The sequence below is a fragment of the Pogoniulus pusillus genome, chromosome 10 (assembly GCF_015220805.1).
Source record: "Pogoniulus pusillus isolate bPogPus1 chromosome 10, bPogPus1.pri, whole genome shotgun sequence".
Taxonomy (NCBI): domain Eukaryota; kingdom Metazoa; phylum Chordata; class Aves; order Piciformes; family Lybiidae; genus Pogoniulus; species Pogoniulus pusillus.
In genome coordinates this window covers 6,041,042-6,053,588 of record NC_087273.1, presented here as the reverse complement: position 1 = coordinate 6,053,588, position 12,547 = coordinate 6,041,042, and the positions used below count along the sequence as shown (strand labels likewise).

At 45.0% G+C, this 12,547-nt stretch overlaps 1 protein-coding gene across 5 annotated transcripts in view; it reads right to left on the bottom strand.

Moving 5' to 3' along the window:
* Positions 1-12,547, bottom strand: part of ANTXR2 (ANTXR cell adhesion molecule 2) — an 88,732-nt gene that overhangs the window by 65,875 nt on the left and 10,310 nt on the right. For all 5 annotated transcript variants that reach the window (XM_064149648.1, XM_064149647.1, XM_064149644.1 and 2 more), the window contains exons 5-7: positions 12,347-12,454; positions 12,179-12,247; positions 11,293-11,373 (exon numbers count right to left, since the gene is read on the bottom strand). In XM_064149648.1, the coding sequence (XP_064005718.1) occupies positions 11,293-11,373; positions 12,179-12,247; positions 12,347-12,454 (258 nt within the window). The remainder of the gene's footprint in view (positions 1-11,292; positions 11,374-12,178; positions 12,248-12,346; positions 12,455-12,547) is intronic.

Sequence of the window (12,547 nt, the reverse complement as noted above, 5' to 3'; positions counted from 1 at the left end):
AAGGCTGGAATTAGTTTGTTAAATCTCAAACACTCTTCAAAATGTAATGATGCCTGATTATGATCTTGAAATTTCTGTCCAGATATCAAACTTGATTTTCCATGAACCAAAATTCTAATGTTTAAGCCAAAAATTAGTCACAGGGAATCTGATCCAAAAGCAAATCCAGTCAGAAGCAGTATTCCAACAATCTGCAGGTCAAGCCAAGGGCAATTTATTCCAAGTGCTGGCATCCTGCCTTAAGCACAGCAGAGCAGGAGTGTATGGAGTTCTCAACTGTGCTGCCTTCTGTCAGCTGGGGGTTCCACTCTTGTACCAGTCAGCCTGCTTTGGTTCTCCAACCAGTCAGGGAATACTCTTCCATAAGGCTAGGACAAACCAACAATCCTACAGGTGATGTAGAAATCCAAGGGATGGAACATAACAGAAAGGAGGAACTAGACACTTGTGACTGATTTGTACTTCTAAAGCCACCAGCCCTAGCTTCAGCCAAGTCACATTTCACCATCTACAGACACATGGTCTCACTTAAGCAGAGGCACAACCAGCACTCAGGGGTTGGTTACTGCAGACCATTTCATCTTCCATTTGAAAAATGTGCATCTCAAAAGGAATGGTCAAGCCTGTCTGACTACAGCTGCGCTGGAACTTAAGAGGGAGACCATGCTCTCTTCCCACTGCCCTCTCTTACTCTTTGTTACTGCCCAGGAGGAGTTGTGATACCCATTAGTGAAACGTTAATCCCCTGCTCTGAGCAGCTAAGAGGGTTTCTGCTGACTCTTGAAGCTTGCAGGTTTAAACACAAACAACAGCTTCCTTCCACCTTCTCATGACAACATGTGATGTTGCTTTTTTTCCCCTTAGTGGGTTTTGATTTTCCTCTCCAAAAAACTTTCCTGATGCCTTTACACAGCCTTCTCTGTAACAAGTGCTCTATTTTTAGCAGGCATTCATACATCATCTACCAGCTGGAATGGGTTCAGGTCCTTGCAGTCATGTGTACAGTATAAAGTTCTGTTACTGTCCCCTCTCTACCTCCTTTTGCCAAAATTGTGCTTGCTCCCTGGCTGGCCTAACCGTGTCAGTAAAGGTCACTCTGTCCTACCTGACTTATTTCTCCTTCCTTTAAATGAACTATTTCTGACTCTGCCTACTCTGCTTCCCAGTGATATCTGCTGCTACACATCCAAACCCAGCAGAGCGATGTCAAGTACGTGTTTGTTAGGACAAAAAGCAAGCTGAGCTCCACCAAACAGAGAAGCCTGCCTCCTCTGATACTTTCTCCACCTCCTGTCTCACCACAAACTGCCACCGCAAATCCTTTCCTGCTTCAAAGCCTACTTACAAGCATTAAGGAGCACTTGAAAAACAATGACTGTGCAAGCACCTACACCTGCTGAGACAGCAAGAGAGAGCTCTAAAAGAATGCAGCTTCCAGCTGAGTGCAAGCACACCAGTTCGGAGCAGCTGAGCATCCCATCCCACCTCCAAAAAAGGACTCGGCATTTTGAAGTAAATGGGAAGTAAAAAACAGAGCATTCTCACAGAGGGGTCAAACCCTCTCAACTACACCAAGCACAGCCAGTGTCACTGCTCCTGTCTGTCTCGTTGACAGTGTTCCTGGTCTTTACCAGTTCAGGATAAGCAAGGTGTCACTCCAAATTAGTTATTTAGACCTACTGCCCACAAGAAGAGCTGAAATAATCACTATATAAGGCCATCCTTGAATGGGCCAGTTAAGCACTCTGCTGACAGAAACTAAATGCCATTAAGACTGTAAACTGTCTCAGTTTTAGAGTACACAGGGAGAGATTCAGAAAGGTGATACCATCCATTTCATATCCGGAGCTCCACACCAAATATAAGGTGCTCTTCTCCTGGGCCCTCTCCTTCTAGCCACCGCTCTGAAGGTTAGCTGTTCCAGAAAGATCTATTTTCCCCAAATCAAAGTTTCCTTCCCCCTCAGCCCGGCAGAGCCTGGCACACATGCAGCTCCCAGATGCTCCCAAGCAGCCTCTGCACACTCACCTCTGTCAAACGCTGTCAGCTCACCAACAGCAGCAGAATCTGACCCCAGCTGCTAAGCTCCTGAGCCACCCAACTACTGTCCCCATCTTCTCTTCAAGCTCTACACTACCCAACTGTCACCTCTCTCCATCTCAAGCTATTTCAGAGTCTAACAAGCCACAGCTGTGTGTCCAATGCCACTTTACTCTTCCTCAGGCACAAGCAAGTACACCTGTGAGTTTCTCCTCCCAACAGCTGCACACAGTTCATCCACTTAACCAATTGTGAAGTTTGGGACCCTTTTCACCTAGGGAATTTTTTCTGTGAACAATCTGAAGGTTAAGCAGTACTTCTGATCCCTATCAATCCTTAGCAGTGCCTTGGATTGCTAAGCACTTCCCACCAGAAGGCTCCCCAAGGCTCACATGAAATTCCTAAATCAGCAGTTCAGCATTTCTGTCATTAATAAAACATTTAATTCAATTAGAGATGTTTTACAGAAACACTGTCAGTTTCTGACCTGTAGGTGTCTGAATTGAGAAACAGGATCCTGTTTTGTTAGATTTGAGCTGCAGAAACAATACACCTACATCAGTAATTACATTAGCATAGAAAAGGCAGATGTCCCTGCAACAAATTGCCAAAAGGCAGCCAGAGAACAAGATGATGTAAGGCTCGTTAGTGCTTACAGCCTCTGCAATCTCCACCTCTGCGTATTCATTTTGCCTTGTCACAGATCTTGTCCCTGCCTCACGCAAGCATTTCTTCCTGCAGGAAACGAGCCTTCTTCATCTTCCAGTGCCTCTTTTATTTGTCACAGACTGGGCCCAGCTCTGCTTTGACTCACTTTTCACGCTTGCTGCTGCCTCTTCGAAGTTCTGGGGATTTAAACAGCAAAGCAGAACGGCTCCTGCAGCTTTTGAAGTATTGTGACTGCCACACACTCTGAACATACTGCGGAGCAGAGCCATACCATGCGGTACAGTGTTACTTACAGGCAGGCTTAAACAACTTTCCCTTCCAGCACTTTAATGACTTTCATGTTCCAAGAAATTGTGAGAACAATGCAGCAGTAATGAGCCACGGGCAACCCAACTGTACATCGACAATTAACCAAATATGCTAAGTGTCAATTTATTTCACAGCACCATTCGATTGTGCTTAGCCCCAGCCTGCAGTTCAAAAGTTTTTGGCAGCATGTGCACCATAAATCATCACTGGTCTGGCATCTGCTCCTCCCCACAGCTGTGGGCTGAGCTCAGGCTCTGGGGCAGGTCATTAGCACAGCTGCATTCTCTACTGAACCACAATGACTGTTTTTAACTCCACTATTCCAAAGCTAGGAAATGCTAGGTGGCTGTGTCAGGGGTTTGCTGGTGTAAGCGTGAGCTGCTTGGAGGAGCAGAGCTCTCAGTCACCTTTTGGTCAGACTTGGCATGCTCTTCAATTTGAGCAAGCTAAGATTTCCACAATCACTGCTGTACTTCACTCCCAACAGTTTAGCTCCACACATGCACCCCTTTGTTTACACCACTGCTAACTGGAAGCCCACCCCAAATCAGGCTGCCTTGACTCTTCACAGAAGAAAGCAATCTCACTCCATGAGGAAAATGTGTACACAGAACAGAGGCAGCTAACCTGATACTTCCAGAACCAAGTTTTAAAGGAGGAAAAAATGTTCACCTTTTAAAAATAATCTTATCTGCCCTTTTTTTTTTTTTTGCCTTTTTTCCCCCCAGTATTGCTGAGGCAGTAAAAAGGATAGAAAGCTAAGCAGGTAGTATTTAGTTGGTGTCATATACTCATTTGCTCTCATTGTTCTAGAGAATGAAATGCTGACTGCTCACAGATCAGGACCCACTGAACCTTACAGCATGTACAAGTGCCCATGTGTGAAAGGAGGGTGGTGAAAAACCAAGCCTGAATGTATGCCAGCAGCATTGCAGGCTTGCTCCACTTGTGAGGTGTTTTTAACCTGAATGGGATTTCTGCCTCCTTATGCTGTGGTTAAGAGTCAGGATGTAAAGAGGAAGGCTTGGAGGAGGTTACAAGAGAAAAGCAAAGGAACTGCAGCAGCTAATACCTGATGTGATCTCCCTGTGTCTGCTGCCAAACATCTGTGCTTCTAACCACAGCTCGCTGCCCATGCCAGCCTGCTCCTTGATACTGCTCAGCAATGCTGCATGCAAAGATTCAGGCTAAAGAAGATAGGAGGAAGGTGGCTATCCTGTCTTCTCTCTAAATGAAAAAATTTCCTGAGACATATGGTCTTGCATAAAATATCCATCAGGGAGAAGCTTGGTGCAGTGTCAGGTTAGTGAAGATATCCTAATTGCACAGTGCTAGGCAGCACCTCCTCATTTGCAACCAATGAGTATAAACTACATGGAGGTGAAAAAACCACGGGTCCAAAGAGATGCATATTTTAACAGCACCAGACCCTTTACCCCCAAATTACTAAGAAGAGCTCCAAAGCCATTATTTATCAAGTAATGCAAATAAGAATCAGGACAAACCATGACTTTCCTTAACAGGAAAAAACCTGCTTGGTCTGTTTAAATTTTTTTTCTTCTTTAATTAGAAAGGAAAATCTGGCGCAAAGAAACTTATCACTAAGGAAACACTAGATGTCATTTGGACTTGTAAGTGCTTCATTTTCAGCAAGTTTCATGGCATCCCTTATGTAACAGAGCTGATAGCCATGCAGGAAGAGCTGACAAATCAAATCCAAATCACAAGGCACATGCATGCTCACGCAAACTGGAACCATGTCAGTTCTGTTGCTGGCTTATCAAGCTCTCTGTTCTCCAAGAGAACATTATATGGTTTGTAATATGTCAGAGAATGTCAAATTAAGGGCTGCACAGCAGCGAAGGGTAGAGCAGAAAGCATTCTATTCCAGGCCATTGATTCCTTTTAACAACTACATGCAGTAATTCCCAAAACTATCTACTGGGTCTCAGTCACACGGAAAACGCAGCACAACGTCAGTTCTAAACCTTGCACCCAGTGCAGCCTGGCTATTAGACCATCCAAGGGCATTACAGAGGATGACTGATTTAATCAGAGTAATTCTTTTAATGATAACTTGTTGCATTCCTCCTCCCCCTACCTCCTTAAATGTTTAATAGTTCGCTTCCTGGGTTCCCAGTGCATAAACTGAGCATATTTTCTTCCTACAGGAAATGATCCTATTAAGTTGATGTATAATTGATAATGAACTGTTTAAGCTGATTTTGCTCTTGAAAAATCTTAACAGCATGTAGCCGGTTGGTTGACCTTGCTCCCCTCATCTGCAGATGAGGGAGACAGTTTAAGGAGCAAGGTGGGGGGGGCAGACTGTAAGCAAGGTAGACTAGGAAGGAAATGCAGCTCCAGCGAGCTGAGCTGACTCAGGGCACAGTATCAACCACTTCCAATAGCACAAGCCCTGATCACTGCTCAATAACCATGCTGCTTGGCCACTGAGGCACAAGTGGCTAACGAGAGGCTCAGTAAAGGTTCACACCTGAGATGCTGTGACTGACCAGAATGCTGACCCTTGCAAAAGCTGAAGCAGGTTGCTGTAAAGTCAGTGCAGTGAGCTTTACAAACCTAAAGCCTAAAACTGTAATTCAGATAAAAAAGCTCTTCCCTACCTCACTACAACTAACCACCACTCACCAGACTTTGCTCTTTTCATGCTCTGTCAGCAACACACTGTCCCACATGGGTTGGTTGCCTCTTTCTCTGCTGACTTTGTTAGACTTAGAGCACACAGGCACAGATCTGCTTCTCACCAACAGCCTGTGTGGCCCCTTCTCCCTGCTGAGACACTGGGCTACAGGAGCGGTGGCAATGGCTGTCACCACATCCAGGGTGAGGAGTGACCAGTCAGGTGCTGAAAGCTGCACACCTGCAAAGTGAGCAAGCCAAAGACAGCTCAGCAATTGAGCAGTTGTATTTCTAACCCTTCTCAGGTAGAATGCCTCAGATATTTTGTAACAACTACAAAGACTAAACAACTGAACTCTTTCTAAATCGACTCCTTTCTCCGAAGTTCTGCACATATCCATTCCTGTAGTCTTATCAGATAAATTTTTGTTGGGTTTAAGTACAAAATATATTTTAACTTCCTGAATTAAGTGCTGCCAACTCCATTTAGTATAAAAATGTGTTTAAGTCTACTCTGAACTGTCACACACTCTAATAATGTTTCTAGAGCTCCATTAATGTAACTTTAAAGGCACAAGCCTTGTCCAATTCTGCCTGCAGAGACAACCAGACAACCTTCACTCACAAATCAGTAGGACTTGTGTCTGTTTAAGCGAAAGGGGAAGCAGGGAGCTTTCACTGGCTTGGGTTTTTCAGAGTGTAGTACAATAAAAAGCATTTCAGATTTGCTGAGCTGTGCAAGCCTCATGCACAGAAACGTGCCCCCAAAGCAGGCAAAGCATGACAGAATTGCAGGAGAAAATGGAAATACAACATGATATTGACTCAGAGTGGAGAGTTCTGGGAACATTACAGAAACCCTGACCTCACCGTGGACACTGTCTTGACCTCAAGTGCTAGCAGTTCCTTGGCTCCCCTCTCCTTGATTTCACTGCTGCCTCTCATGACTCTTCCATTCATTGTTTCAGAAGTGATCAAACAGTTAAAAAGAGCATCCTGCTTTTATAACATAAACATTTTCTGCTGCCCTCCTTGACAGGGTAGTCCAGTCCTGTTTTTTTTGCATTATGGAAAAGAGTTTACCTGATCCCTCAGATAGCATCCAACTCCTTCAAGGCTGTCAGCCCCATGGTCTCTGTCACCTCACAGAAACTGATCCCTTAGGGCAAGTGTGAGTCTCACTGAGCTAGTGAATAAGCACAAGGTCTCCAAGGTTTCTCAGGACCATATCTGGTCAGATGCAGGTGAGACTCTCTTGGGTTATTTTGCTTCCAGACTGCTTGCATACCCCTGGTATCAAGGTGTGTGCAGCTACACTAACCTTTCCCTGAGCAGGCAGGACAGTGCTATTTTGGTTATGACAGATGGCCTCAGATCTAACAAAGTAAACAATAAATGCCCCAATGGCTCCTTATCAAACAGATTTAAGTAAATAACAATGTAACACAAATCATACATAGGACAGGAAGGGAAAGAAGAATGAGTTTCATTTCCTTACGTATGGCTAAGCTGTCACAGAGTGATGTAAATTGTGCTCTCTCAAAGCCTTACAGCTCACACTGCCATGGCTTGCTCATGAGGCCGTGCTCCATGTAATTACCAGCCAAACCACATCAGTGAGCTGCTCCTGATAGCCTTAACACCTCACCTCCAGCAACTCCTGCTTACATTTACCCTGACAATGCTCTTTAGTTACTACTTTGCAAAGCTAGATATGAGCAATGCAAGAAGAGCTGGAAACTTCAAACTGTCTTCTCTCCACAGAATCCCCAGATGATATTCTTCAACAGAAACCCATGGTGGTGCTGAAATCCTTGCTCAATTCACTGAGATTTTATCTGAACTGAGGTGCTCAAAACACAATGAGAGCTTTTCAACACCCCAGCTAGGTTTTCTCTCAGTCTCAGCTCTCTTCAATGTTAATTCCTGGCCACAATTAAATCTATTTAGTCCAGTTTATATTCTTTGGATGGATGCACAAATTGTTTAGACGTCACTCAAGTGCAGCAGTGGGTACTAACAGACACTCTGTGACACAGCATCCTTTTTTTCCCCTCATCTGAAGATCCCCCCATTTTTATCCCCATTTGAAGATTAACTGCTCTGCTCTCTTGGAATTTGCTGCTAGTGTAACATAGTAGCAGCCAAAAACTGTCACAACTGAGCCCAGCACAGACAAATGCAACAGAGGCTTCGAGCAGCTCCTCCCATCATTCCCACCAAACACTTTTGGGTTGCAGTTTTGCTCCAGGGTTTTCACTGCTGGGTTGCTGCCACCTCTGTAAACTGTATTTATTTCAACACAGTGAGTGTTTGGCTATGTTCACGGAGGCCTTCACAGCTGCACCTTTGACACCACGCTTGGAGGAATGCTTCTGCGTGTTTGTGACATGGGTATTTCATTTCCCTTTGTTTTGTAATTAGCTTTCCCTTCTATGACAGGGTCTCTCCGAGCCTGTATTCTCTGGCTAACCTGCAAACTGGAATAGATTTATAATTTTGAGTAAAAAAAGGAAAACTAAGTATTTCATGTTCTGTTACATCTACTTACCAATTTTATGATGCAGTGAGAATGCATTGTCACAATCAGTCAAAACCTCTTCAAAGAAAATTGAGCTCAAACTAGAGCATACTAGAAGATGATCACAGAATCAACCAGGTTGCAAGAGACCTCCAAGCTCATCCAATCCAAGCTAGCACCCAGCCCTGGCCATCAACCAGACCATGGCACCAAGTGCCTCATCCAGGCTCTTCTTGAACACTTAAAGGGACAGCGACTCCACCACCTCCCTGGGCAGCCCATTCCAATGCCAATCACTCTCTCTGCCAACAACTTCCTCCTAACATCCAGCCTAAATCTCCCCCAGCACAACTTGAGACTCTGTCCCCTTGTTCTGTTGCTGTTTGCCTGTGAGAAGAGACCAAACCCCACCTGGCTACAGCCTCACTTCAGGTAATTGTAGACAGCAACAAGGTCCATCCTGAGCCTCCTCTTCTGCAGGCTGCACACCCCCAGCTCCCTCAGCCTCTCCTCACAGGGCTGTGCTCAAGGCCCCTCAACAGCTTCATCACCCTTCTCTGGACACATTCCGCTACCTCAACATCTCTCTTGAATTAAAGAGCCCAGAACTGGACACAGCACTCAAGGTGTGGCCTGACCAATGCTTAGTACAGGGGCAGAATAACCTCCCTTGTCCTACTGGCCACACTGTTCCTGATGCAGGCCAGGATGCCATTGGCCCTCTTGGCCACCTGGGCACACTGCTGGTTCATGTTCACCTACTCTCTACCAGTACTCCCAGGTCCCTTTCTGCCTGGCTGCCCTCAGCCACTCTGTCCCCAGACTGTAGCACTGCTTGAGGTTGTTGTGGCCGAAGTGTAGAACCCTGCACTTGGCCTTGCTAAATCTCATCCCACTGGCCTCTGCCCTCCCATCCGGCCTGTCAAGGTCCCTCTGCAGGGATGACATTAATACAGCCACCACTTAAAAAGACCCCAAAACACATACAAATGAAAACCCACCCAAAGCCTCCATCTATGGATACATCTGTCCACACTATGGAACAATAGGGATGCTGGCAGGGTATCAATCTCCCACTGTTTAAACCAAATACATTTGAAGAGAAGAGAGAAGTTGAGTTTCAAATGCCTTGGCAGCTAAATGAAACTTGGATTCATTGCTTTTCATACAGCTGTGAACAATATTCAAGCCTCCTAAAGCTCCCAGGAGCTATCAAGTCACTAGTACTACCTGGTTTTGTTTGATCTTTACCCTAACAAATGAGACTAATGCAGGTAAGAGTCAAGTCAGTTGATATTTCCTGTGCTCCTTATTTATCAGCAAAACATTTTCCACAGCCCTGACAGCAACAACGTGAGTCTTTTTAAGGAGGAAACAGCAGTAAGCCAAGTGCTGAAATGTGCATTCCAGCTGCAGTCTGTTAAAGGAAAGTCTAAACAACCCGGGAGCTCAGTGACAGTTTAAAGGAGCAGGCAATGTGCCTGAGCTGCACAGCAGTGCACCCAAAGCTCATGTTTTCTGTACAGTCCCTGCCAGTGCTAAGCCAATATTCAAACAAGGCACTCTCACTATGTCTCTCTTCTTGCTCTACACCTATGAGATGCACAAATCTGGGTGATTTCCAAGTATGAAAGAAGAAGCTGGATCCAGGCTTGTGCAGACACTATCTGCCAAATCTTATCTGGAAAGTTGACTTTGTCCACAAAAATTGAAAGTGCTTGAAAGCTCCTGGGAGGTACCAAGGAAGCAAAACAGCACTGCTAGGAGCTAGTGCCAGTCCAAAAGCCCCATGGCTGAGAGGGAGGGGTAATCAGTCAACCTATGGCTTACACCAGTCTTTGAATCACAGACAGCTCTGAATCACAGGCTCCTTGAGGTAAGCTCTCCAGACATCTCAAGTGAGCATACTCCTGATGCTTGCTTGTACAGCATGAGGAGTAAAGAAACATGACTCACTGGAAGAGCCCAACCTGCAGGGCAATGCCCTTTGTTGGGGGCAGACTCTGAATGCAAACATCCCAAATCCTTCATCCAGCTCTGCCTTGGCAGATACTTCCCAGTGCAGGATCCCTGGGAACCTAACACAATCTGCTGGGGTTCAACACTCAGCTCTTCTGTAAGTCTGTCACTGGTGGCTTCCATGTTGCACCACTTAGCATTAGCTCATTCTTATAAGATTTAAAATGGCATAGCACGGGCTATTTCAAAAGCTGTGCCACGTGGGCTGTACTGTCTGTGCAGGAAAATAAATGTCACTGCTTGAAAAGGTTGATTATAGCTCTTCACAATGTGCAAGGAAGATTCTAAAGTTACATTTATTTTAAGCACCAAGAAGGAAAATGTCACAATGAAACAACTTAACTTCCACAAAACCCCCCACACTATTCAAGGGAAGTGATAAACTCATGACTGTGTAATATCCTGTGAGTAGTATCCTTTCTTTATTGAGGAAAAAAAAAAGGAAAGGGAAATGAATTGAAGTGATATCTCTCCCAGAAAAAGGATCTCATTATTGGTTTTGACTTGATTTTTGACAGCAAGCTTTGTGCCATTCTGCTGCCTACACACAGCAGCAGCACTGTTAACCTCCAATAAAACACACCACCTGTAGTTCAAGATGAAGCAAATAAACTGGGACCCCACAGCCAAAATACTGTCAGTCCACTGATCACAACCAAAATGTTGATCCCTCCTTGCAAATCAGAGTAACTAGTTGAATGGCCTCCTCTCACTGATGGGAGTTTATCACAGTATGCTGGAAGAGGAGGAACTGAATGCCTTAACACTTCCTAGAAAGCAAGTGGTTCAGGTCAAGGCTGAAGCATGCATTTATAATGCTTCTCTGTATGGGAAGATTCAGGCAGTTCCTACACTGCACTCATTCCTAATGATTTTAACCAGGTGGTCTCTGGACTAAGAGACTTGATTTTTTTCAGACCTATAGCAGCCATTCCTTAATTCATCCCCCTCAAGCTCACCACACTTGTATGGAACACTCAAAACTCTACACAGGTCTGAGCACAACAAACTGCAGTAAATAATAAACTAAGTGGGACTGGAGAACAGGCAGTGATTGCCAGGAAATGTGAAGCTTATTGTCCAATACTCACAGAATTGATTATCCCCTTAAGTGCTTGGAATCCTCCTGTGACAGGGAAGACTTGCTCTTTTGTGTCAGCAATTTTTTCAAGCTTTGGAGAGAAAACGTGTGCAAACAAGTGAATCACCTGGAAAACTAAAGTTGCCACACTGCTTTTCACCCTTGAGATGTAAACAGGTGTCTAAAAACAACTTTCATCAGCTCCACAAAGACAAGGAATAATTTGAGTTCCCTCTCAGCTAACCACAACTTCAACTAGGAGAACTTAGTACAACCTACTGTAGCTTACAAAATGTTGCAGCACTGAGCCATCCTGTCAGACCACCACACTAAGAAACTTTCTAGGGCCTCTACCTTGGCAGCTACTTTGTAACTCTTTCCAGAGCTGTCTTCCCTGCTTGTCATCCATTACAAACCCTCCCATAAGAAAGGTCTGCTGCAGTTAAGTCAGTCCAGTCACTTTGACAGCGCAGGGGCAGCTGCAGCCGTCATTAGGACATAGCCAACTCCAGAAGATCTCTCAGCCAATGAAGGACATGAGCTTCCCTTTCTTCTTATCCCAAGGCTGCTGTTACACAGCTGCGAGAAGCCTGTCTATAGCCACTCTGTTCGTGTGGCCTGTACCCTCAGCTGGCTGCCATCTGAATGAAAGGGGCTTTGCTTGCATCCTTTCCTGCTGGCAGCTGCCACTTAGCAAGGGTATTTCCGATGGCTCTTGGCAACACAAGTGACACCCACACATTCTATTCATGTCTTTGCACACATCTGAGGATCAGAGCCAAGGAAGATGTTATCCTGCCTGATGCAAGTAAAATTAATGTCTATGTTCCTTCACATTAACTGTATAAAAGCCTGTGACAAGGTGCTTCCCAGTGATCTAACTCAGTCTTTCTTACCTGTTCTTGTACAAAATCAAGGACACCAACACAGTAAACTCTAGCTCCCAGCTCTCTGGATCTCCTTGCCTGCCACAGAATAGAACGGAGGAATAAACATTTTTCCCCTTCCACAGGCAACACCCAAACTCTTCAGAATACAACACACATTTTTCACCTAGTGCTCACCTCTTTCTCTGCATGCAAGGGAATCCGACCATCCAGCTTGCCATCTGTCAATGCAATGATGATGCTAGAAAACCTTGAGGCTCCTTGCTTCGCAATCTGCACATTGGCCTGAAAACAAAAAATACTTATCCAGCTTCATTTTCAAAGTACACCTCAGCTCTTAACCAAGATGTATGCTGCAGTAAATGCAGCATCTGGAAC